General features: G+C 39.0%; 1 protein-coding gene across 3 annotated transcripts in view; it reads right to left on the bottom strand.

Annotated features, from left to right (window-relative positions):
• Positions 1-27,946, bottom strand: part of CPQ (carboxypeptidase Q) — a 624,464-nt gene that overhangs the window by 431,414 nt on the left and 165,104 nt on the right. For all 3 annotated transcript variants that reach the window (XM_020968909.2, XM_020968914.2, XM_078153670.1), the window contains exon 3: positions 15,665-15,872. In XM_020968909.2, coding sequence (XP_020824568.1) covers positions 15,665-15,872 — 208 coding nt within the window. The remainder of the gene's footprint in view (positions 1-15,664; positions 15,873-27,946) is intronic.

Below are 27,946 nucleotides of genomic sequence, written 5' to 3'. Positions count from 1 at the left end.
ACCATGTCACCAGCTCTACTCATTAAATTCTAGCATTTCTGTACTAATTCCAGGATCAGATACAAAATTTTCTAGTTGGTTTTTATAGTCCTTTACAACTTTCCTCTTTTTAACCTTTCCTGGCTTCTTACACTTTACTCCCTTTTCCACACTCTATGGCCTCTACTACCCTATTTGTTACTCTTACCATACACACTCCATCTCCCAAATCTGTGACTTGCACTAGATAATCTCTCATGCTCTCTCTCTTGACATCTCTGGATCCTAGCTTCCCTGGCTCCCTCCAAGCCCCAGTACAGATCCCACCTTCCGCAAGAGTACTTTTCTACCCACTCCTTGCTAGTTCCTCCCTTCTGAGATTATTTTTCAAATACACTGGATATATCTTGTGAGAACATAATTATTTGCATATTGTTTCCTCACTGGAATGTGAACTCTCTGAGAGTAGGAACGATGTTTTGCCTTTCTTCGTATGCTCAGCATTTACCACAGTGATTAGCACACAATAATTAAAAATGTTTGTTGACTAACTGTTGACTGACACAGATGACAGAAGCTCTAGGGATGAAATTTTCAAAATAATTTTTAAAACATTAAAGTGCTTTCAAATAAATATTTCTCCCTAAAGCTCATTTGGCCATCATGTAGTGGGAACAAGATGGCCTCATCTCACTTAATGGTGGATCCAGGGGCATCATTAGAGGAAGCATGTCTCTAAATGCCTAAGTTTGTTTCTTTTTTTTTTCCCAATGGGGTAGTGAGTAGGAGAGAGATAAAAGAGTTTGGGGGTTTGTTTTTTTAAAGAAGGGTGTCTAGAGTGTTACAGATATAAAATACTGTATGCAACTTCAGATGAGCTCATTGTGTTATGTTTTACTTAACTGTTTTACTTTGTTACATGAGACCTCTCATGAATCAAGAGTAATCTGTCAATGTCTATAATGTAAAAACAAGACACAAGAATAAAACTTTAAAAAATATAATAAATGCAGAAGTTTAGAACAGGTAAGAGAAACCAAACAGCTTTTACACACACTATACATACGCCTATATGTACACACAGATTATATATGTATATGTGTATGTACGTAAATGTACACACACACACACAATCATGAACTATATATAGAAGCTCTCCCCTTCTGGCCCTTTGTTTCAGCCTTTCAAATTTGCTACGGCAAAGAGAAGAAAATCAGAGCTTTAGGCTCCAAACAGCTGAACAAAGACTTGCCTAGAAATACAAAGCAGGTAAGTGAGATGTGTCCTGTGGAGGTCTTTCCTGAAATTCAAATTTTTCCATCAGGTTTGTCCATAGATAGCTCTGTGGCAATTATAAAGAGATCCATCATTCAGCTAAATTGCATAGAACAGAGGAAGTTATAAACTTTATTCTTCTCCATCTCATCAAGAAACAGTTATCAAGTATCTATTAAGTGTTGTCTGACCACTTTTCAATGTGATGGATTAAATTAGATATTACACAGTTTTCACTCAGTCCTCCAAAGACCCTGGTTACCCATTTTGAATTACTGATGCTATAAAGAAACTGAGGAGATGGAATTTTTTTTAGCATTTTTGCACATTCTCTCAAAGTTATGACATGTAAGCTGACATTACATGGGAGAAACCAAAACATCTGTGACCACACTGGCAACAGGTCAATCCCCACCCTTTTACTTCCCTTGTTAATAATAAGTATTGTTTAAATTAACTGTGCCCAAACATCAGCAAAGAGTGGCAAAAGATGAGAAGCAAAGACTGTACTTAGGATATCTGTTCCTTCAGGGGATTCTTGTCTTGCGGTTTTTTTTTCCATTTACAGCAATTTTGTTTGTTCATCTGCATATCACTTGTATGGCATAGATGGATAATGGTAACCTCTAAAAATAACTACAGAGGTTATTACCCCAAATCTCATGCTGTTAATGAGAAAGTTCAGTGGAAATAGTATTGATTAGACTCTGCTAATGAGCCATCTTCTCTGAGGAAGTTTGACGTCTTTTTTTTTAAAAAATTCATCAGAATTGCTCTTACTGTCCCCAAAGAACTCAAGTTTAATGCAACATAGTAGTCAGGAAGAACTATATTCAAGGCCCACCTCTGACATGAGACCCTCAACAAGTCATTTACCCTCCTAGTGCCCCAGGCAAACAGCTACAAGTTTGCATTGGTAAAGGGAGTTTCTTCATTGATGGTACCCTAGAATAAAAGTACTGGTTCATAGATCACAATAGACACACATACACACACACACAATTAGTTTAACTGTTCAGAAATGCTTTAGAATCTGTGATGCTCTAACAGACCTGCTCCAAATCTCATAATCCTCTGCTTTTCACTCTCATTATAATGATATCAAATAAAGACCACAGTTTACTATGGACTGTATCATAAACTGACACATGGCCCTAAAAGATCCAACTGAAAAACATAATTTGAATCAGGTGACCAGCGATATCCCAGGGAGATTTATAATGGTTTAGTGAGGGCTAGCTGTGAGGGCTGGAGTTCACCAGAACTCCAAACCAAGAGGCAAAGGCAAGGTCAGTCACTAGGAAACCACAGACAAGGGAGTTCCTTGAGAGCAGGGGCTATTTTTGGTTGGGGGGGGGAGGAAAGGCTTTTTTGTGTCCCCAGAGCTTAGCATTGTGCCTAGCACATAGTAGGCATTTATTGATTCATGACTGACTGCAAGCCTCTCAAACTCAATATAGCAGGCTTAAACGCTAGTTGACTTATAGACTGACTGACTGTGCAGAAAGTCTACCCAGCAATTCCTTAGCCTGGGGTGAAAAAGTAAATGGAGCAAAGCTCTCTGATGATCTGTAACCATCACTGGGTAGTTGTTGTTCCAACATCAGAGACCCTGCTGCCTTTCAAATTCCAGTTAATATCAAGTGGATTTAAAGCCTTGATTTAGTGGACTAGAAATGGATTAAGAGGCAGCTATTTGCTGGAGTTGATACAGCATGGGGCCTGGAGTCAGGAAGCCCTGAGTCCAAATCCTGCCTTAGACTCTTACTAGCTGTGTGACCCTGAGCAAGTCAGTCTCAATTTCCTCCTAACAGCATTCATCTTGATGAATTACTGTGGGGATCAAATATATAAAGCACCATATAAACATTAGCTATTATTATTAAAGTGGTTCTTAACCAGGAGTTTGTGAACTTTTTAAAATACATTTTAGTAACTGCACTGATTTCCTGTGTAATCTCATAATTTCATATTATGCATTGAAAAACCTTATTCTAAGAAGGTGTCCACACCCTTCACCAGACTGTCAAAGGATCCAAGGCGCACACAAAAATAAGGATTAAAATCCTCTGATTTAAAGGAGCTTTGCCTCCTTCCCTCTGGGTACCTTCTCCTAAGGCACCTGTTCTAAATATATGTGGGAGCTCATAGGAGAAGTAAAACTTAGGTGGTACATGAGGTGACTTGAGGCTCACCAGTCTGATGCCTCTTCTTCCTTGGCATCATCCTCCGAGGCCTTGCTCACCCAAACTCTGATAAAACCCTATAAAGAAAACCATCTAATCAAAGTATCCAATGATGTTAATATAATCACTCTTATCCCCCCATCCTTTAAGTGTTCCTTAATTCTGAACGGCACCATTTCTCATTCCAAATCTTTCTATCATCAATGAGGTTAATGAGATGAAAAGGAAAAACAACCACCATATTTCATATGTTGTCAGCTTTGTTTGGTTGGGTTTTTTGAGGTTTTTTTTTTTCACTCAGGCAACATTTATTAAGCATTTACATGCACAGCATCCTGCTACAGGTGCTATAGGGAGCTACAAGGAGACAAGACGAAGGTCTTTTCCTATTCGAAACTCATGTGATTTCATTACCTGTTGCCCTTGCCCTGGATGAAATCACAATCTCTCAGTGGACAAAGTAGGATTATAAAGAAATGAGACTGACTATTCAGATCTCTCTTCTGAGCTCCACTTACACACCACCCAGATGTTTAAATGACATTAGATTATAAGCTCCTTGAGGGCAGGGATTGCCTTTTTGTATCCCTCTCCCTTAGCATTTAAATCCATTGTGCCTGGAACAGAGTTGGTGCTTAATAAATGTTTACTGATTGATTGATTGATTGAAGGCTTCTCAAATTCAGCACAGCCTTTTGGCTGTGCCTTATCAATCAACCAACAAACATTTATTAATCACTTATGCAAAACAGGAGCCGGGCAAAGAAACATCAAAAGGACGAAAATCCAAGAATAGCCCCTGACCCCAAGGAACTTACATATAAAGAGTGAGAGAACATGTAAATATGAGTACCTGTATACTCCTACCTGTATCTACCTGTACCTCCAATGTACCTGCCATCTCCCATCTTTGTGCATTTGCACAGGTTGCTCTCCAAACCTACAACGACTCTTCCCTCAACTCCATCTCTAAGAATAACTGTTCTTCTTCAAATTTCAGATTAATTGCTACCTCTTAGGTGAAACTTGTGCTGATCTTCTCAGATGCGAGGGCCTCCCCCATGCCCCCCAAAATCTTGTTTTTATTATGTATTTAATTTACATATACTTATGTATGTACATGCAGTTACCCCAAAAGGCCATAAGGGATTGCCTAGCAAGTCCCTAGTACATCATAGATGCTTGAAAAATGCCTCTTGACTGATGCTGAGCAGGGCTACTGTAAACAGGTCACAGAAACTCTGTGTACCTCAATTTTTTCATCAATAAAATGGGAGTAGCTATATTTCACCTACCTCACAGGTTATCATGGGGAAATTACTTTTTAAAGTATAAAGTACTAATATCTACCTATCTATGACATGGCTTTGGGATATTTATCTCATTACCTTATGCCAATCGTAGGTCACTAAATATCATTGTTTATCCATCAACATAGATATCAAATGCATGTGCCTCCCAAAAAACTGTACACCGTGGTAAGAAACCAGTCTGATGTTGCTCAGATCAAGGCTCTTAATGGACAGGTTGGGCTTTTGCAAAGGGCACTGCATAAGCAGACAATACTGCTATAATCCCTAAAACCTGGATTCAAAATGCGTTAATTCCTTTTTACCATTAGAGATGTTCAGAGAAATACACCCCAGAACTGTGGTTCTTAAGTCTGTGCTTCTGGTCATTTGAAAAACAGACAGCGAACATTTGTAAGTTTTAAAATTACAAATGCAAAGTAGCTGCCAAGAGTGAATTCTTCGATCAAAGTTACAAGCAAATGAAAAATGGCAGCTTGTACCAGATACTCAAACAGATCATTAATTTCAGAAGCCCTCTACAGCACAACCATAGCACACAGTTTGCATGGACCATGCAGGAAATTTCCATAACTCAGTGGTCTCTCCTTTCTGAGATTCTATTTTTGATAAGTAGTAATTCAAGGGGCTCATCACTTCATTGGTATAACATTCAACTTTTGTGAATGTGAAACTGGAACTCCCTGAGCTAGCGTACCAGCCAACTGAAAAGGCCTTCCTTCTACAGCTTTTGTATGAAGGGGTAGCTGACGCAGATAACTCCACAGAGAATATGTATTGTACAATGAGAGCCAGTGTGTGTGTGTGGGGGGAGAACCTGCGGTTTCAAGGCCACATGTGGCCCTCAAGGTCCTTAAGTGCAGCCCTTTGACTAAGTCCAAGTTTTACAGAACAAATCCTTTTATTAAGGGGATTTGTTCTGTGAAGTTTAGATTTAGTCAAAGGGCTGGACTTGAGGACCTAGAAGGCCACATGTGGCCTTGAAGCTGCAGGTTCCCCACCCCTATACACAGACCTAGACCTGCAAGAGACCCCAGACACCATCCTTCATTTTAAAAATGAGGAAACGGTTGTAGGGAAGTAAAGTGACTTGCCCAAGGTCTCACAAGAAGGAAGTATCTGAGGAGGGATTTGAACCCAGATCCTTCAAGCCCACAGTGCTCTTTCCATTGTATCATACCGTCTCCTGTATGATGTTACAGTTTCTTGCTTATCTAAGAGAGCTGCAAATACCAATATGCTAGATAAAGCATTAATGATGCTGAACGAACAAGAGTTGCTTGCGGAATGAATCTCTTTGTCCGAAGTCCAGATGTTGGCAAAAGTCACTTCATTTAATTGCACTGGCTTGCTCTGCACATAGAAGGCAATATGTCCCTGCTACCTGATTCAGGGATGAGAATTCTCCACTTCAGAAACATTTCAGAATTCCTTTCAAAGTGCCTCTCAACAAAGAATTTGGTGCTCAGAAATGAAAGAGAAAAGAAAAGGAAGAGAGAGAGCCAGGGAGGCAGAGAATTGTATTCCACGCCTGTCTTTTTGGTTCTCCCCCCTTGAGAGCACAGTGGCCCAACACCTGCTTGAATGATGAGACCTGGCATTCTGCTTGATTACCATACATCTGCTACAGACCTCAGAGCAAATTAAGTAAAAGCAAAAGAGGGGGGGAAAGGATTAGCAACCAAGGTTGGCCCAGTTGCACCACTGTGATTCACACTGGTATTTTTCATATTTTTATAATCATCAGTGGGCACACATGCTCTCAAAATTGCAAAGATATTTCAAAAACAATTTAAATCAAGCTTGATAGCTAATTATCCTAAAGTCACGCTGAATAACCAAACCATCAGGACACCAAAGAGAAATAAAGACAATCTAAGTGTGAACTATTTACCATTATTCCTTTCCCATTTAAGTTCTCCATTTTACTCCCTGAGAACAGCCTTCCACCTATTTCCCAAAATACATGTCATCTACACGAAGTGCTTTAAGTTGGCCCTTAGATTCAAAAATGTCCGTGTTCAGCTTCATCCCAATATCTCCTCATAAGTCAGAATGTCTTAATAATCATACTAACTTTTATTGGATCATAGATTTAGAGACGGAAGGGAACTTAGATGCCATCAAATCCAATCCCATTTCCTCACTTTCCCAGAAAAATGAGGCCTAGAAACATTGAGTGATTTGACAAGGGTCACATAGGTAGTAAGAGTTTGAGGCAAGATTTGAACACAGGTCTTTCCAGCTCCAGTGCCTTATCCCGACACCCTGACTCATTGTGCCTTCTGCAAAACTATTTTTATATTTATTTCAACTTATTCAATATATATTTGTCTCCCCCATTGGAAGATAAACCCCTTGTGAGTAGGGGTGGTTTCATTCTTTGTACTTATATCACTAGTACTAGCAAAGTTCCAGGCATACAGCAGACATTAATAAATGCTTGATGACTGTCAATAAGTCCACAGTATTTACAAAACCAAAAGATCAGAGTTTTTCTCACTAGCTGCTATTTTAATGAATCCTCCACCAATGAACAGCTCCAACTTTTACTTGATGGGAAAGTCTTATGTGTTCAAAGCTGATTAAAATACATGTCAATTTTCTATAATCTAGACGAACAGAGGTGACCAGTGATAGAAATAATCTAAAACAGAAAATAATAAAATAGAACATAAGACTTTGGGGACAATGTGTTTATGTAAAAGCAATGATCTGTAGCCACAAAGCACTGTAGAAATGTGAATCTATTATGACTACTGCTCTGCAGTCATGACTTTTTATCCCACACCTGTGCTCACACTATTCATTCCTCTAAAGCTTTCTCCTTTTTGGCCTCTCCATCCATCCTTGTCCTGCAAACTATTGTAGCCATCAATAATCTCTCCTTCCACCAGACTGGAATACATAAGGGAAGTTCCATAGAAGGAACAGGTCTCATAATATTCTCATTTAAGAGAACTTACAAAAGCTCAAAGGCAAGACAGAATGAGAGTCCAGATTAAGCCAGCTAAGTTCCTTAAGGTCAAGGATATTTCCTCCTCTTTTACTGTATCCTAATGTCAGAGGTGTGCTGGAGTCAGCTCCTACTGACCCCATTGTTAAATTTTTATTGAGAGCACTTAGACCTTGGAAATCAGAATATACTACAAATCAGGGCTTGATTTATTATTACGTTGATTGTCTAGACTTGAGAAAGTGATGGAGAAAATTATAATGATGAAGATTAAATTTTAAGATTTTTCTTGTATACATTTTTTCAGAGAGCTGATTGTTAAATATTTACCAGCATGCTTCTGCCTAATAACCTCCATCTAGTATAGCTTCATATATCCCATAGGGGCTCAATAAATACTAAATGGATTGAACTAAATGGAAGCCAACAGTACACTAAATTTGGAATTAAGTATCTAGGGATCAGATTCACATTTGGAGCACATTTCTGGGCTGAAGAGGAAAAGGATATTGAAAGGATTTTAGCAAGCAAAAACACTCACCCGGATGGATTGAAAGTTGAAGTGCTAGCTCCTGACAGGGTTCATATCTAGACTTCCATGATAAAATGCGTTAAAAAATAATCTGCAGGAACGGGCAATTTCACCCCTTTCCAACAAGCTCAGACCAAACATTTGACTTCATGCAATTTGATTTCCCAAAGAAGGATAAAGTCTATAGCACCTCACTGAGTTTTGCCATTTCGTATATGCAGCCCTTCTGATCCACACAGCTGCTGGGGACTGTCCTTCTAAAATTGCCTCATTTTTACTTCGTGAATATTTTGGATCTACTGATGTGTACAGGACAGCTAAGTGGCACAATGGATAGAGTGTCAGGCCTGGAGTCAAGAAAACTCATCTTCCTGAGTTCAAATCTGGCCTCAGACACTCACTATGTGACCCTGGGCAAGTCACTTCACCTCAGTTTCCTCATCTGTAAAATGAGCTAGAGAAGGAAACGGCAAGCCACTCCACTATCTTTGCCAAGAAAACCCCAAATGGGGCTGCGGAGGGTCAGAAGTGACTGAAAATGACTGAACAACAACAAAACCTGCTGACTGATGTGTGCATATATTATTTCCCCAGTTGAACACAGGCTCTTTAATAGCAAAAAATGGTTTTATTCTTATCTTTCTCTCCCCAGTGCCTACTCCAGTGTCTAGCACATTCTAGGGGCCAAGTAAATGCTTACCGTTTGATGAATTGATTGACATACTGATGAGATGCCAGAGTATTAATACTTCTATATTGCTTTCGCAAACTAGACAGGGGGAGAAAGGCAATGTTTCAAGGAGACCTGGACTGTGACAACTACTCTATCAGTTTGAAACCATACTTTAACTAATCGGGCTTGACAAAAAGCAATATGCTGGACCTGAATACTGAATACTGAAAGGGTCAGTGATTTTTTTCAGCATGAGGGATTTCCAAATGACCAAAGCAGATAACAACTCATCTCTAAACATTCTGGGAATTGACTGAAGTACAAAAAGAAACAGAGCAGAATGTAAATGCAGTTCTTCTTGACCAGTACATCACACTGCCTCTAGCATATAACACTATAGCAAACAAAACCCTGTCAAGGTTGTAGAATTCCACATCATAAGTGTGTGAATTTGGGAGGTCCAGGTATTGGGGAGGGAGGAGAGAGCTAACTAGAGTGTTGCCCCCCCCAAAAAAGGGTAATTAAAGCATTTTTAAGGTGCATAGAAGAGAAGAGGAGAGTGTTCATAAGGAAACAGAAATCAGGGCAGCTTTGAAAGTTGCAGGTTTTTAAATTTACTATATGCTTCCCCCCCCCCATTTCCCTCTCAGTTTTGCTTCTGACTTTCTGGATTTTGCCAATATGCCTCAGATGCTTCAGCCCCTGACCTCCCCACTCTAGAGGTTTCCTCCCGTGGCCGCCATTTTGTGGAGAGGTCCAGGCCAATAATCCTTTATTCCCCTTCCAGACTTTGCCATCATGCCCCAAGACAGTGCTTCTACTTGCCCACTTTTCAGTTGTAGGGTCTTCTGGTATTAGAACACAGCACCTTTAGGGCAGGGCTTGTCTTTCTTTTTTCTTGTATTTGTATCTCCAGGTCTTAGCACAGTGCCACACAGATTTTTGTTGTTGAGTCATTTCAGTCATGTCCAACTCTCCATGACCCCATTTGCAGTTTTCCTGGCAAAGATACTGAAGTGGTTTGCCATTTCCTTCTCCAGGTCATTTTTTACAGATGAAGAACTGAGGCAAATAGGGTTAAGTGACCTGTTCAGGGTCACATAGCTAGTAAGTGTTTGTAGCCAAACTTGAACTCAGGTCTTCTTGACTCCAGTCCCAGCACTCTATCTGCTGCACCACCTAGCTGCCCGGCAGTTAGTGCCTGGTAAACAGTAAGCACTTAATAAATGATTGTTCCTTGACTTTAAGAGAAGCAAGCTGTAAATAATAACGATTCACAGCTTAACAGATAATCTTTTTTCTGTTCTGCTTCATATATGGAAATCTTTTTTGATGCTTGTTCATTTTAGAATTTTTGAAAATTGTTTTTAATTAGAAAAAAAAGGTTGCAGAATTCTGCACTGGATTCATGTTGTCATAAAGATTGTTACTCATTGGTCACTGTTCCAAGGGGTATCTGATGGAACCATGAGGTGATGGAAGACGGAGCAAGGGTGAATTTTCCCAAAGATATTTGTGCTATTGCTGCTGCTGCTATGGGTGCGCAGACACCTGGCCCATAAGGAGGGGAGGTTGGGAGCTTCCACAGTGAAGGGAGATGCCTGAGTGGAGGAGTGTTGGGAGTAGGTATGACCGTACTGTAGATGAGCCCCATGATTGGCTATTGAAGGGAGGCCAGGATGCCACCTATCTTCCTATTCTCTGGTTAATCACACATCCCTTGGGGGTTAGGTCATGGCCCTCACTTTGGAGACTGCTGCTCCAGGAGATCTGACAACGTAAGAGTAAGGCAGAGGGCATTTCAGATTCCTATTTAGTGTGGGTAAGCATGCTGGGGACGCAATGATCACCTCTGCAAAATTCACACCGATAAAAAGAATAGCCAATAGATCCATCTTCAAAGTAAGGTTACTCTATAATGGTGTTTGCACCCTCTGAGGGGTAGGGGGAAATACTGGAAGACTTCTGGGTATCTATCCAATTCTGTGATCTTCTAAATATATAAATAAAGACATGGAATAGGATACACTTCCAAGGCAACAGAGCTCAAATAGCATCCATTCCCCATAAGACTAGTAAAATGGAAGCCAATAGACAGGAATTATTTTTTTTTTAACACAGAATAACTCGATCTTGGGTGTTATATATTGGGTGCCTTCAAATGAAAACTAAAAGGAACCACTCCCTGGACAGGCATTCAGATCTAGACTTCTCAAATTTACAGAGGCAACAGTGTAGGGCTATAAACGCCCCAAACCTAGAGTTGGGTGCCAGTTTTGCCACTGACTTGCAATGTTACCTCAGACCTTTCTGAGCCATTTGTAGAATGGACAGATAATATTTAACACTGACCATCTCATTAGGTGATTGTGAGACTCAAATAAAATAATGCACATAAAGCAGCTTAGACAATTTAAAGCATTGTATACATATTAATGATGAATATTATTATTATTGTTGTTAGTATCAGGTAATAATAGCTTGGTGTTTCTATTACGTTATTTATGATAATAAAATGCTTTAAGACAGGAAGCATAATTCATTTTACAGTTAAGGACATTTACTTATTTTCAATCAATCAATAAGCATTTTTTAAATACCTTGTGTTATTGTTCAGTCATTTCCAGTCATGTTTGACTCTCTGTGACCCCATTTGGGATTCTGGGGGAAAGATACTGGAGTGATTTACCATTTCCTTCATCTGAAGCTGGATTCGAACTCAGGTCTTCCTAAATCCAGGCCTGGTGGTCTATGCACTGCACCATCCTACATGCCCTAGGAAGTACCTACTAAGTGCTTAATAGGCACTGTACTGAATGCTAGGGATATACCTTCAAAGAACAGGACCAGAATTATTTATAGTACAGTAAGCTTCCTCTTATTATCAAATGAGATGGTATTTGTAAAATAGGATGCTCTACACCAATGTATGGTCACATTATTGTAACCTCAATTGTGGAAAAAACTGATTTGACAATCCAAAGGGTTTGAAAAATGCTTGACCACAACATGACTGAAAAGATTTAATCAGACCAGAACTAATAAGTAGGATTCCTATCTGTTACAGACCACAAGTTGTTGACTTTAAACCTTTCGAGTGGAAGAGTCAAAAGATATGTAAAATGTCTTTAGTCAAATAAAATGTTTCTCATGCTTCTAGGCTGCAGGTTTGTCTCACAGATGTCTTCATTTTGCAAAAAAAAATCAATAACTATGCCAAATACACTCAGTATGGTGCATCAGATGGTTTGGGTTCAAATCCCCTCTCCAACACTTACTATCCCTATTATCCCAGAAAAGTCACTTAATCTCTCTGGGCCTCAGTTCTAAATCCCTGATCCTATTGTAACGGGAGAAGGGAATTCATTGATTACCTCACTTAAAAGTAATTACTTTTGTTAAGTAAGAACACTTATTAATTGAAACAATGAACCAGATTGTGGAAAATACCTCACGCTTTGTTTAATCAATCAAAGACATTCTGGGGGAGAGAGAGAGAGAGAGAGAGAGAGAGAGAGAGAGAGGAGAGAGAGAGAGAGAGAGAGTGTGTGTGTGTGTGTGTGTGTGTGTGTGTGTGTGTGTGTGTCCGCGTAACAGGAGCCAGCTCTGATTGGATAAGGGACTTGGTCACACCCTAGGGAACTTGTATAAAATGAGGAGAGATAATCCAACAATCTAACAGTGGAGAATGAGGAGGGAAATCCAGAGCCAGAAAGAACTGGCAACCCACTGGAAACCAATGAAAGGAGAAATAGAAAGTAGGACTGAGCTGTGGATAAAAAGAAAGAGTCAGAGCCCTACAGGCATCTCAAAGCAGAAGAGTTGGGCTAACATCTCCAATTGTATCCACCTCTTCGAGAGACAACTGAAGTTGCAAGAAAAGCTTTGTTCTTTCTCCAATTTCCCCCTCCTGGTACCTGACACTATGCTAAAGGTTTATGCTTCTTTACCCAGATGATTTCGGTAACCTGAATTTTGATTCAACCACAAAGAAGCAGAGGTCAGCTAGAGATAAGCATGAATGTAAATGAAGACTGAGAGCCAAACCTCTACCTAAACATTAGGAATTTTCCTAACTGGGGGTCCAGAGCAGTTGTGACTGTACTCTTCAGTTTTCATTAGATATGAACTCCCTAAAGCAGGAGATGGAACTACATGGACCTAAGGAGCCATTATACTTCCACTAGGCTTAAAATGAACTAATTATCGTAATAGATGAACTAAGAACGGTGGTCTTATGAGCTTATGAACTTTGGGAAACCCTTAGCATTAAATAACCTACATACAGTTTTAATGTCAGTATTTTTAATGCAAAAATGATGTTTCCTCCTAATTATGGATTCACCATAAAAAAAAAAAAGACCCAGATCTCTAAGGGTCTCTCTCCACAGCCTGTTATTGCTGCTGTTCCTCCTTTGTTCTCGAAGAGGAATGTGACACCGGGACTTGCAAGTGAATTGGATCTAAGTGAGGGAGGGCTGTGCAAAGCTACCAGCCTCACCTTCCCCTCTGGAGCCTTCTGGTCTAGTGGCAAGATATAGATCAGGACGACTAGAGGTAGGCCCCCTTTCCATAAGTAAAATAATCATGAATGGGCCTTCGTCTGGGAAGCAGATTAGGGGAAAGAGCAAAATAGACACACTCAAAGCACATTAACTATTTCAGGTGTTCACCTCGGAAGGCTGTGAAGTAGTAAACAGAGTGTTTGATTTGAATTGAAGAAGAAGCAGATTTGAATTATGCCTCCATAATTTGTTTAACTGTTCAAACTGATTAAACTTCTGATCTAAGCCTCTGAGGCTATCTTCATCTGAAAAACGGGCCTTATTTAGTCAAAAGGCCAAACTTAAGGATCTAGAAGGCCACATGTGGCCTCAAGGCCACAGGTTCCTCACCCCTGATCTAGGGCAAAGAAAGAGACTCAGAAGGAAAAAATAACTTGCCCAGAGTCATACAGGAAGGAAGCCTGAGAGTCAGGATTCAAACCCAGATCTTTTGATTCCAAATTCAGTGCCCTATTCACTCAGCCAAGATCAATCACCATGATTTCATTAGCCATGAGATCATTTGGAAAATCAACAATTTTTTTTTAAGGAATTACAGCATCATTGTCATCAGTTCTTGTTCCCATAAACCTCCCTGCAGATGACTATGACACAACCCAGTCTTTCTTCCATGAAAAATGTGTGTGTGTGTGCGCGCGTGTGTGTGTGTGTGTGTGTGTGTGTGTGTGTGTGTGTGTATTATACTAGTGTGAGAAAGAAAAGTATTGCATTCTTTTTCTCTTCCCTTTTGGACAGCTCCACTTAGAGGGAATTTCCCAGTTCTGGCCTCACCAAATTTTTCAGTCATTTCCTTTTGAAAGGGTGTGGACTGATAATTGAGGTTGAGCAGCTGTGTCTCCAGCATTCATTATAGAGTAATTGTACAGTACAAAGAGATTCCTCTTCACACCCAAAGGTCCAGATTCCATTTGGAATTTTAACTAAACACTATCTCCAAATGTTTTTAAGATGTTTTTTCTATGTTCATTATGTCCATGAAAATAGGCTACAAGATGAGAGCATTAATTCCTAGATACTATTTCTTTCTCTCCACTCTCCTCCTCCCTTTTCACCTCAAAAGTTTGTATTTTACCTGAGGTCTACTACAACAAATCTACCCAAAGAAAGCAAAATGACAAGTGACAATGTTTAGGGTCTTTTCTATATATAACTGCTAGACTCTATTTGAGGAAAAAGAGCCTCAAAGGCTCAGGGATGGCAGGAGGGCATCACCAGCCAAGCAGGAAATTAAGCACTGAACAATCTAAGACACCCTCAAGTTCTTATGTGTTTGAGACTTGATTTGTATTTCCGGTTTCTAACAACGATGAAAAACAGCCAACCTTCCCAAAGTCATTAGGAATATTTGATAAAACACAGATGTGAATTCATCTCTCCTTCCAATAAAAATACATAAAATATAAGGTACAATATTCAAATTTATTATGTCATTAGAGATAATGGAAAGCTTTTAAAAGGTAAGCACAAATGACCCTTTGAAGCTGGATAAGGATGAGGCAATAATGCCAAACAAATGAGCAAAGATTAGTTAAACAATTTCTGTAGATCAATGTATACTTCTGTGTATGTTTTAGAAGGAAATGGTTATATTTTCTTGGAGACATTTGTTTTCTGGAAATTAACTTGTGACCTAGCATAAAGTAACCTAGATTAAGAGTCAAAAGAGATGGTTTCAAGTCTCAGCTCATTCATTTATTAGCTGTGCAACCTCAAACAAATCAGTTCTTCTCTCTGAGTATCAATTTCCTCATTCATAAAACAAAGTGGTTTGGATGAGATCACAGGTCCACAGGCCACCCCTCACAAGCATCTATGAACTTTGATGGGAAAGAAATTGCATATGTGTGTATGTGTATGTATACATATATGTATATGTAAGTATATATGTGCATATGTACATTTAGGTATATATACATATATTTGAAGAAAATGTTAAATTTCAACTAGGAATGAAAATAAAGTTGTAGTTTTTTGCTATCCTTTTTTAATCATGTGCATTTTATCTTATGCATTTAAAACCATTATTCTAAGAAAGGTTCAGCTTCATCAGACTGCCAAAAGGAGCCATGACATAAAAAACGGTTAAGAACCCCTGGTGCAGGTGAACTCTTAGGTCCCTTCCAGGTTCTAACACGCCATCATTCTGTGAGTGTGTGATTTACTACAGAGAAGATTCAAATAATCTTACCTATAGATAGAGAAAGAAGCAACAGATCTGATGAGGGAGGCCACTGCACCCACTTTTGCGGCTTCTACTGCCCCTTGAACTCTGTATAGCACACTTTCTCCATAACCTTTGTAGGGTTGGTTATAAACGACAATCTTCCCTCTCGCTTCAGAGGCCCTTCTATACAGCTCATCAAAAGAGGAAACCACCAGGACTTCAGCTGTAATTCCTAGAAAGAAAAATAGGAACTTGACGTGGTTTCCTGTGATCATGTAGTTTGGCACACAGAAGAACATACCATTGATACTCATCCAATAAACATCAATGAACCACATATCCTGATGCAAAGAAGCAAATCTGACCTCATGAGTATCAGCTTGAGTCTTTATGGGATCAAACCCATGAACAGAATATGGCTCTTAATCAAGACACAGACTAGGTAAAAAGGGGACAGGGAGAAGGTATAAGTTGCACTGTATATTAAGAATATATATTCAATAGGCACACATTTTGGAACATTACCAATATGGGGATTTGTTTTTGCTTGACTATGGATATTTGTTACAAGTTTTATTTTTCTTATTTTTTCCCAATTGGGAAGATGGGGAGGGGGTTTTTTTAATTGAAAAAAAATAGATTTTTCTTTGATAATCAAGTAATGAAATCTAGGAACCGTGGGGAATTAGAATGTTGTTGCCGTTCAGTTGTTTTAGTCGTGCCCAACTCTTCATGACTCCATTTGGGGCTTTCTTGGAAAGAGACTGACATGGTTTGTCATTTTCTTCTACAGCTCATTTTACAAATGAAGAAACTGAAGTAAACAGGGTTAAGTGACTTGCCCAGGAATACACAGCTAAGTGTCTGAGACCAGATTTGAATTCACAAACATGAGTTTTCCTGACTCCAGGCCAACTAGCTATTCACTACACCACCTAGCTATGCCAGGGAGTTAGAATGGTAGAGAGCATTTGCACAAAAACCAACAGAAACAAAAACAGAAGCAATTTAGTAATCAGAACATGCTATTGATCATCAGAATAGAAAGAGAAAAATAGATGAGGAATTTTTGACATATATCACAAGCACAGAATAACAACACAATAGTGATAGGGACCTCCAATTATCCCAACACCTACAAGAACTCTCTTGATGCCAAAAGCTCAACAGATAATGAGGTATTGACTTGCCTTACTAATAACTTCATCTTTCAAAAGGTAAAGGATTGGGGATCTAATTCTCTTTAGTGAGAAACTAGTTGCTAGGGAGGGAAAAAAAACAGAACCTCGGGAAAATAACTACTCCTTCTTAGAATCTGATGTAGAAAAAGTGAGGAAAACTGAACATAGTCTGACATAAGCCCTAAGTTGGGGGACAGATTTCCAAAAGGATAGGTCAGATATCATAGAACAAAATTCAACAGAAGTTTGCTCGAGAAAAAGCTTTCAATAATGAAATTCAGAAGACACAAAGACAAACACTTATGAGGAGGAGGGAAAAGGTGCAGTTGTCTAATGAGACTAAGGTGGATATACAGGGAACTCACTTGTCAATTTAGATTTTTTTTTAATGTGGAGAAGGAAAGCAAGATTTATGAAAAAGCATGGCATGGAATACCGTCAGCCATGTTAAATATCAGAAGGAACAAGGATTGGCAAAGGAAAAAAAAGGTATTTTTAGCTTTACTGGTGTAACATCAACTCTGGGTAACTTCTCCCAAATCCTACTCACATTAGCTATCAAGTTCCCTAGAAGGTAGCTAAAGACCTCTCCCTTTAGGGTTCTAGAAGTTGAAGTGATTCTCTAATATGTTCCTCATGAACCCCCTATCTAGTGTACTCTCAGCTGATTACCAGCCATCTAGGCTCAATTAGCTTTTAGAAAAGAATGTTTACTAATGTGATATAGTAAAAACACTTGGTACCATGAGCACCCCCAAAAGTCTGAGACACACTATCCCACAGGTATATAGAGTCGATGGAAAAGTGGGCTCAATATTATACAGCACATGTAACAGAGTTAACTCAGAGCTCCTGCTTAAGTGGAAGTCTTTTTCTCTCTTTCTGGGATCAACAGGGGCAGCTAGGTGGCACAAGCGATAGAGCCTCAACCCTGGGGTCAAGAAGACCTGAGTTCAAATCTGGTCTCAGGCCAGATACTTGACACTTACTCGCTGTATGATCTTGAGCAAGTCACTTAATCCCACTTGCCTCACCAAAATGAATGAATGACTAAATAAATAAATAAATGAACGAGTGAGTGAATGAATGAATGAATGAACAAACAAACAAATAAATAAATGGGTGGCTAAGTAAATAAATAAATAAATGAGTGAGCCTCATATTGAGGTAAAAATAAAATCAAGAATGAAAAAGTTATTTTGGGGGCAGCTAGGTGGCTCAGTAGATAGAGCACCAGCTGTGGTCAGGAGGACCTGAGTTCAAATCCAGTCTCAGACCAAACACTTGACACTCACTAGCTATATAACCTTGAGCAACTCACTTAACCCCAATTGCCTCACCAAAATAAATACATATATAAATAAATAATAACAACAACAAAACAGAGGGTTCCATATCAAATTGGAAGGAGATTTCCTTTGGGATGTTCTGGGGATCTCTGCTTGGCGCTGGGCTATTGAACATTTTTATCACTGACCTGGATGATGGCAAACTTTGGGAAACTTACCAAATTTTCAGAAGACACAAAGCTAGGAGTGATATATAACACACTGAAGGTGTCAACATGTTAGAACACTGGGCCCAGTATGCTAAGATGAAATATTAAAAAGACAAATGTAAAAATCTTACTCTTGGGCTCAAAAAAAATCAACTTTCCCAAGGAAGAAAGCAGAGATATGAGAAGATGAGAGTTCAACTAAAAAGAGTAGTATGTTTTAGTAAACTCTAACCTCAATATGAGTCAATAGTTTGATCAGGACCACTAGAACCTCTGGTGTGAGGGCTTGTCAAGCCCTTTTCAAGGCTGCTCATTCACCTTTGGTGTCCACCTGATTCATCCAACTCTCTCCTGTAGCTCCAAGAAGCTATAGCACCCACAGAAGCCACACCCCAGTAAAACCATCTTAGCAGACAGGCTAAACCAGGTTGGGGGTAACTATCAGGCCTCAAACCCATTAATGAGTTAGGAGGATGTCTACCCCAAGCATATGAACGTTTTCACATGGATGGATGAGAACAATTTGTTCCAATTGCCATGAAGGTGGCTGAAGCAGGCACTGTGGAGCACTTAGAACTTGGTCAGGTATCGAAGACTCCGAGGTCATCCACTGCATCTCAGACCATCACTGGTCATCTTGACGTTTGTCCTGCCACTGGACTTTGTTGCCTCTGGAAGTGAATGAGGCTGACAATTTTATGTAATTCTGCCTCACTTACATCTAATCCATGTAGAAGCTAAAACATCACTATGATATCATTGGTCCTCTTCAAAAACAAAGAACAAACAACAATGGTACCCAAAAAAGTTAATGCAATCTTAGGTTGCATTAGAGAGGTATGAGGCCTCTAGCAGGTGTTGCTATATCTGCCCTAGTCAGATGAGATCTAAAGGATTGTGATGAGGCTTTAGCATCCCATTTCACCAAGTACACCAAAACTGTTAGAGAGATACAGAGGAGAGTACCTGGATTATCGAAGGGTTTCAGGGTTTCAAATTCATGCCATGAGAATCAGCTGAAGGTACTAAAGGTAGCCTAGAGGAGCTAAGACTCAAGGGGACGTGACCTTGTCAAGAATCTGGAGGGCTGGCATATGAAAGAGGTATTAGATGGATTCTGTCCTAGGAAAGAAAAGAGGAAAGTATAAAGAGGCAAATGTATGCTTGGTATAAGGAATAATTTCCTAAAAATTAGAATCATCCAAAAGTGGAGTGAATTGTCTTGGAAGGCAATGAATTCCCCCTCCTTGGAGGTCTTTAAGCAAAAACTGGATGGTCATTTTGAAGGTGTGTTTTAGAAGGGGTTCTTTTTCAAGTATGAACTGGATTAAATGGCTTCCAAGATCCTTTCTACCTCTCAGGCTCTATGATTCTGTGACCACTTACACATCTATTGCACATACATCACTGTGCTAGGTATTGGGGTTATATAAAATTTATACATGAAAGTTCCTGCCCTCGTACAGCCTAGAGTGTAATAAGAAGCTAAGACAAAATCCACTAAAAATAATGTACAATATTACATGATATGTACAGTCTCTGACTGAGAAAGGCCTGGATTCAATTCTTGACTTTAACATGTACTAGCTAAAGTGTTCTATTTAGCACTCTAAAACGAAAATTTTCAAACAATGTGCTGACCTACACTGGTAGAGTTTCCTTACCCAGGCATTCCCTATGTCAATGAATTTACAGCTCCAGTCCCATCCCCCTCCTATTATATAAGTGTTTTAGAATTATCAAACTCTGAGAAATAATGACTATGAAGAATTCTGAGAAATTTAATGAGACCTGTATGAACTAAAGCAGAACAAAAAGGAAAGTAGAACCTGAAGGTTTATACAATGACTCCTAAAGGAAAACAACATCTATTTTGAAATTTTCAGAACTCTGATCAATGCAGTCGCCAATTGTGATTCCAGACAATGCCAGGGGTAAAGTATGCCTCTTCCCTCTGAGCACAGAGGTAGTAGACTATAGGTGCCTAGCACTTTGTCACAGTCAAAGGGTTGATTTGTTTTGTTTAACTGTCCTAGGGAAGTGACAGCAATTTTTTAAAAAATGGAAGCAAAAACCAACTATTTTTAAAATCCATTTGAGATACGCACAAAAAGAATAAATGGGTAATAAAAAAAAAGAAGTCATTATAGACTGGTGAGAGTGGATGGGTTAACAAGGGCTTCATAGACAAGATAGCATTTGAATAGCACTTTTAAAAGGGATAGGAATTCAAATGGGAAGACAGGAAGGAAAGACTTTGAGCAAGTGTACATACTGGTGACTATATGGCATATCTAGGGTTGTTGTTCAGTTGTTCAGTTGTATTCAACTTCATGACCCCACGGACCATAGTGCACCAATACAGTCCAAGAGTTTTCTTGGAAAAGATACTTGGAAAAGTGGTTTGCCTTTTCCTTCTCCAGTAGATTAAGGCAAATGGAGATTAAGTGACTTTCTCAAGGTGACACAGCTAGTAAATATTTGATGCCTAATTTAAACTCTGGGCTTCCTGACTCCAGGCCCAGTGCTCTACCTACACCTTCGTGGTGGTCCAGGTTCAAAGAATAAGTTATTTGGAAGGAACACAAAGTGTGTATCCTGGAATAATACAAGATAAAGCTGAAAAGACATTATTTATGCCAGACCATGGATGGTCTTAAGAGCCTGACAAAGGCATCAAACTTTAGATTAAATGCATCAAGCAAATTGGGTCAAGAAGATCACACTTTTCAAGCTGTCTCCCATGCTTATAATGGTCTCTTTGAGTCATTTGCCCAGCTAGTCCTAAATCATAAATTGTTAGAGAGAATGGGGTAGGAATAAAGAAAATAGGGTTGAAAAAGTCACACATTTCAAAGACAGCAATTATTTACAAAGAAAAAAAAAATTTTAAGTTCCCTTTGGGATTCATGAAACACATATTTATCTTATCTTAGATATATTTTGATGTGTTGCTAACCAACCCACACTGACATCACACAAAGGGACTGACAAAGTTTGGGAACAATGCTCTTGGAAGCCAATGCATCTCATGAATCCAGCTCTTAACAAATGGTTAATGTAACCACTCCCAAAGGCCACAAAGGAGTCAGCTTGTTTTCTTTCCTCCTTTGTACAAAAGCTCTCAGGGAATGTGGAAGCTTCCCATGCTTCTCAGTTTACAGTACATGTTCCTTGTTCATTACCAAGTACATCACTATTCTTCAAATAAAAAATACTTTGAAGACACTGTCTGAGTGTCCTATAATACCGAGGCCTTGCTTAAGCAAATAGAAAGTATTCTGCCATCTTCCCCCTGACCAGTTTTTACTGAATTAGGAACCATATTTAAGACCTTCCAAGAAGTCATTCACAAGACTGCCAAAAGACCAAAGACCCAATTTAGTCAAGTGGTAACAGTGACAAGTGAAGAATGTTCAACCATAAAGGCCAGCCACTGTGGCAAGAGAAATATGGATATAAAAGAAAGTCACAGTTGACTGATTTTTTTTTTATTTGTAGCTCTTAGGTAAACTGTGTAGTACTGAAATATGTCAGTAAAAACTGAAAGTTGTAACAAATGTTTGGCCAGCTTGTTTAATCTCATAAGCTAAGGAACCGGGTTTTGATGAAAGTTTAACAGCGGCCATAAAAAAGACAAATATCTTAAATATTACTTGGAAAATCCTTTTAAAATGAATTGCAGAACAACAATGTAAGTGCAGAGAGTAATAAAAATGAAACTAAACATTATTTAGCTCTAATGACCAAACTTGGCCCTGGCAAAGAGGTGAGTAAATGAAAGAACAATGGCTCTCAAGTCATATGACCTGAGATCAAATTCCATTTCTGATAATGACAATCTGTGTGATATTGGCCAAGTCACAACCTCCCTGTGCCTTACTTTGTTCATTTCCAATGGGAGAGATTGGACCCAATAGCCTCTGGTCATCCTTTCAGTTCCAGATCAATGATTTTATGACTAATGTCCTTTCATTAAAGAGGTGATGGGCTAGAGTGTGGAATGTTCCACAGGCTGTCAGGCATCATCATCATTATCATCATCATAGCATTTACAGAGAACTTTAAAAAGTTTGCAAAGCACTTTACCAAATATCTCATTTAATCCACACAACAATCCTTGCAGGTAGCTGTTTTTATTATCCCAGTTTTACAGATAAGGAAACTGAGGTAAGTAATGACTAGCCCAAGGACACCGAGTTAATAAGCATGTGAGGCTGGATTTGAACTCAGGTCTTCCTACCTCCAGGTACAGACTCTATCCACTGTGCTACCCACCTGCTTTAATGGGTGAAGAAAGTGAGAAAAAAGATTCCAGATACAGGAAACAACGAGACATCTACCTCTGACTCTGGGCAATAAACTTCCATTATTAAAACAGTCTTAAATTGCATTAGCTTTTTTGGCTGTTATAACACTACTGATGCATATTATTGTTATTCTTATTATTATGATTATTATTAAATGGTGACAATAATGATAATAGTAATAGCTGCATTTATATAGAGATTTAAGTCTTTCTAATTCCAGGGCCAATGCTCTATCCACTGTGCTACGTGATCACCGGGTTGGCTGGCTGGTTTGGCTTAACTTTGCATGTTTTTTTTTTATCTTTGTTATGAAGCAAGGCTTGCAGGCTAGAGTACATTTGAAGGATAGGGCATATTTCGAAATGAATGTGATATAAAAACAAAAGGCACAAAAAAAATCTTTCAATAAATGAAACACAAACATTCAGGAATACTTGATTTCAAAATAGGCACCAATCTATGGAAACCTTGGGGCCTGGCCCCTTTTCCCCCTTTCTCACTATCTAGAGATACAAAATGCTGAATGGGTGATTTTTGAATTTCAATAACTGGCTACAGATCCACAAGCATATCTTTAAGAACAATTAAGAGTTTAACTTATCTCAAAATGTCAGCAGGCAAATGCTGACCCAGAAGAACAAAGAAAAAAGGAAAGGCAATCCATCCACTTGCTTTTTTATACAAATCTATAGTAGAAGCCATGGGAAAATTGGAACTCACTGCCTTTATCTGGGCAGATATTGAGATTCACAACTTTCTGGAATCAGGAGAACTACCTCGTAATTTAACTGAGGTTACTGTTGGCATATTAAGGGAAATATGCTGATAAGTTACAGCTGTTTCTAATGAACAACAGGTTTGACCATCTACCCAAAGAATGCCCTAGTGAGAGGATAACTTTGGTGTCTGGATTAGGGCCCTGGAAATGGAGCCAAATACCTGGAAAATTTCATAGTCCACAGTGAAATTAAAGTCATATTAATACAGCACTCTACTATATTCAATATTTAAATGGATTCCCACAACCAACAAGAGAGTCATTGAATCTGGAGTAAATGAATATTCAGCAGGCACCAAAATTGATGATAATTTAGCTAGATTAGAAATGTCCAGGTGTGCAAGCCCGCAACAACAGACTCCAGGGAGGAGACCAAACTCTTTTATTGTCTGGAGGTTTTGTTATACTGTCGGAAGAAAAAAAAGTGAGCCATTGGATAGGGCTTGGGAGACATTTACATTTTCATTAAATAGGTATGTTCCCTTTCAGCATTAGGGAAACAACTCCCCTATCCAGAACTAAACTGGAGGGCAACCTGACCTATCCAGAACATTGCCAAGAGGAAAAAAGCCAATGAGAAGCCAAGATGAATGTTACAAAAACTACTAAGCAACACTCCTTCAACAGGACACAGCCACAGAATCAAGAAGTCAAAGTCAGGGATCATCAGCTCCATTCATACTCTAATAGGAATTCCCTTTAAAACATGTCCCAAAAGTGGTCTGTGGCTCTGTCCTTGAATATCTAGAGTAAGAGGGAACCCATAACCTCCCAAGGCTACTCATTCCACTTTGAGATTCTAATTGTTGGAAAGTCTCTCCTTATCTCAAGTCAAAAATCAAACTTTTGGAAACTCCAACCCTGGTTCTGCCCTCTAGAGCCATATGCAGAACAAATCTAATTCCTCTTCTCTGTAAAATTTCTTCAAATGTTTGATTACATGTGCCCCTTAAGTCTTGGCTAAGTATGCTCGGTTCCTTACCCAATCTTCATGTGGCATAGTCTCTAGTCCTCTGGTTGCCCTCCTCTGGATGCTCTCCAATTTATCAATGTCCTTCCTAAAATTCAGCACCTATAACTGAATTCAGGATGTTGTCTGACTTGTACTGATGGTACGGCAGGACTATCACCTCCCTAGTTCTGGATACAATGCAGCTGAAGGTCACATCATTTTTTTTGGTTGTTGTGTCAACCTATTGGTTCATACAGAACTTGCCATCTATTAAAACATCCTGATCATTTTTCTTCCAAGAACAGCTACCTAGTCAGGCCTCTCCCATCCTTAATATAAGGGATGATTTTTTTAAAAATCCCAAATGGAGAACTTTGGATTTATCACTGTTAAAATATTCAGCACAACCCATTGAAACTTTTGTCTTCCTGACTCTATAATTCAATCTGTTAGCTATCTATCCTCCTCTGGCTTCATGCCATCTACGTACTGATTCACATGTTAACTGAAGCTTTCATCCATACCATTGATAAAAATGTTGAACAGAACAGAGGCAAGGGCAACTCTCTGTGGCACTCCAATAGGAACCTACATCCAAAATAACATCAACCTGTTAATGACTTCTTTGGTTTCTGTTATCTGGCCATTTCAAAATTCATATGACTGTATTATAATCCTACTCATTAGAGAAGTAGGAAAGACTTATCATATGCTTTCTGAAGTTCAGGTAGGTTGTCTGACAAATTTTCCAGTACAGCAATCTTTAAAAAGGAAAGGAGATTAATCTGGTATGACCTGTTTTTGATAAAGCCATACTGGCTTGTAACCACTGCTTCCTTTTCTAAAATTACAAACAGCCATCTCTTTAATGAAACTTTCTAAAAATTTTTTCCCCAGAAATCCAACCAAAGCATACCAGCCTAAGGTTTATAGGCACCACCCTTTTCTTTCTTTTTTTTTAAGTGGATAGTTTCCTTTCTCCAGTTCCACACCAAATCTGTCTCTCCAGCCTAAGCTGATTGATGTCCAAGTATCTATTCTGCTATTTTTTAAGTAAAATATGCCCTTCCATAATCACATTTGAGACTAATCTCACTAATTCTCAGGAATATCTATGCTGTTAAATTTTTAGTGGAAAAATCATTGAATATGAGTCAGATAACCTGGGTTTCCATCCTGTCTCTGCCACTTTCTACCTATGTGACCTAAGGAAAATCACTTAACTTCTCAGGGTCTCAATTTGCCCATTTTGTAAAATGAAGAGATTGGACTGGTTCATCTCCATATTATCTTCCAGCTCTAAATCAAGGACCCTATGACCCTTAAGCTAGACTGTTCAGTTCAGCTTGTTCATTACTGACTCCTTGTGCATTTACATCTAGATTATCCAAAACCACTGGGGCTTCAATTCCAGCCCTTTTCTTGGATATTGTCTCCTGTGAATTACTCCCCTGATATTCTTCTTCTATATCTTCTCTATAACATCTGATTGGCAGATTATTCATTGGCAATTATTCCTACCAGTGCCATTTCAACTTAAAGCCCTTTACAAAAATTCACAATACCCCATGAAAAGATATTTCAACCAACTCTCAATACACACTCTTTAAAAGCCCATTGTGCCTATATTTTAGGCCATCATGAAGGCATTCAAATTCCATTCTCAGACACTGTTTTCTTAACTAGCTATCTATGTGCTATTGTTTCATCAAGTCCCTGGAGCTTCTTAGAATTTTGTTCCTTTCTACTGGCCATTCTAGGAAACTTAGTAATTTGGTTTCCAATAATAACAGTGCCTCGCTAATGACTAGAACTTCATAGTTTACAAAGTGCTTTCAGATATGTGATCTCACTTAATTTTTATATAACAACTCTCTGAGGGAAGTATGATATAAAACTTTGTTTTCTACCAACAACCTGAACTCTCCTTTCTCATCTCCTCCTTTCATATTCTTATACAAAACCCCAGCAGCTCAAAGATAGAGACAAAATTCACAGAGAATCCTGCTCCCTAATCATTTAAAAAACAAACCAAAAAAAAAACCCCAAAAAACCCAAAACCCTATACTTTAAGGAACTAGTATGTTTCCATGAATGAGGAAAAAAATTAAGCATCCTCACACACCCTAGTGAAAGAAAAGCCATATTATCTGGTTTACTATTTCCATTTTAAGATGACCAAAATGAACAAAAGAAAGCTCTTCTTTCCATGCATATTACTCAAAGTCAGCTTCAATTATCATTTATTTTCCATTAGACTCCACAATATTTCTCTCATAAATCAGGGGACCATTATCACATCAGGTCCCAATCTATTAATGGAGATGATAGGAGGGGTACTTGTTCTTAAAAACAACAGTAATCAGACCCTATGTGAGTAATGAAAACGACAAAGATGGTTAATCCTGAAAAGAAATCTGAATTATAGTTGAAACAATCAGGATATATAACACCGTCTTAGGCCACAGCAAAAAGAGTATTAAAATCTCAAGGTTTATTTTCCCCCTCCATATTATATGTTCATAGTTTGCAAAAATCAAACAATCTTAGAGTTGGAAAGGACCTCAGGGGAAGAACCAGGGAGGGGAATGGGTAATAGAAGATTCAACCAGAACGGTCACTGAACCTTGTGCCCAACGATTTTCAAGTAGAGCAAGGGGTGATCAACTACCTCCCTTCAAGAGCCCACCCTCTGATGGGGAACACTTAGGGACTTCCAGACCCTAAGTAAAGAAGGAGGCATAAAGGAAGGAGCCTTTATTCAGCACATATTATGTGCCAGCCACCGTGGTAAGCACTTTACAAACACTATAATATTTGATCCTGATAATAATCCTGAGAGATAGAGCCCAGTAAAACACCTAGGTCTTTGTCACCTTCACACAATGACAGTATGCTGCTGATGTCAAGAGCCATAGGTTTTTTAAGGTGAGTTCACATTCTTGCCCAGGTATGCCTTATTGGAAGAGGCAGCGAGGTGGCGCAGCAGATAGAGCACTGTGCCCTGAAGTCAGGAAGACCTGAGTTCAAATCCAGCTTCAGAAACTCCCCCAAACAGATATCCTCCAAAACAGAAAATTTATTAAATTAACTGATACAGCAGAAAGAATATTGGCTTTGGAGTCAAAGAACCTCAGTTCACATCTGAACTACATGGGCGACATTGGGAAAGTCACTTAAACTCTTTGTCTCCTCATCTGCAAAATAAAGAAGTTGGATTGTGACCATTCAAGGTCTAAATTTGTGATCCTAGGCCCTCAACATCATGTTATCTTAGCCAGCTACAAGAGGTTATCCTGCTTTTGCTTAAAGACTTTCTGAGGTGGCCCATTCTACTTTTTTGTTGCTCAGTCGTTTTCAGCCATGCCTGACTCTTTGTGCCCCCATTTGGGGTTTTCTTGGCAAAGATACTAGAGTGGTTTGCCATGTCCTTCTCTAGCTCATTTTACAGATGAGGAAACAAAGGGAAACAGGGTTAAGTGACTTGCCTATGGTCACATAGTATCTGAGGCTGGTTTTGAACTCAGATCTTCCTGACTCCAGGGCCAGTGCTCTATCCACTGTGCCACCTAGCTGCCCTTCAGACA

Source organism: Phascolarctos cinereus, unplaced genomic scaffold (genome assembly GCF_003287225.1).
Source record: "Phascolarctos cinereus isolate Bilbo 61053 unplaced genomic scaffold, phaCin_HiC Scaffold_4;HRSCAF=312, whole genome shotgun sequence".
NCBI lineage: Eukaryota > Metazoa > Chordata > Mammalia > Diprotodontia > Phascolarctidae > Phascolarctos > Phascolarctos cinereus.
Note: the sequence above shows the minus strand (reverse complement) of the source record. Positions and strands in the feature narration are given on the sequence as shown.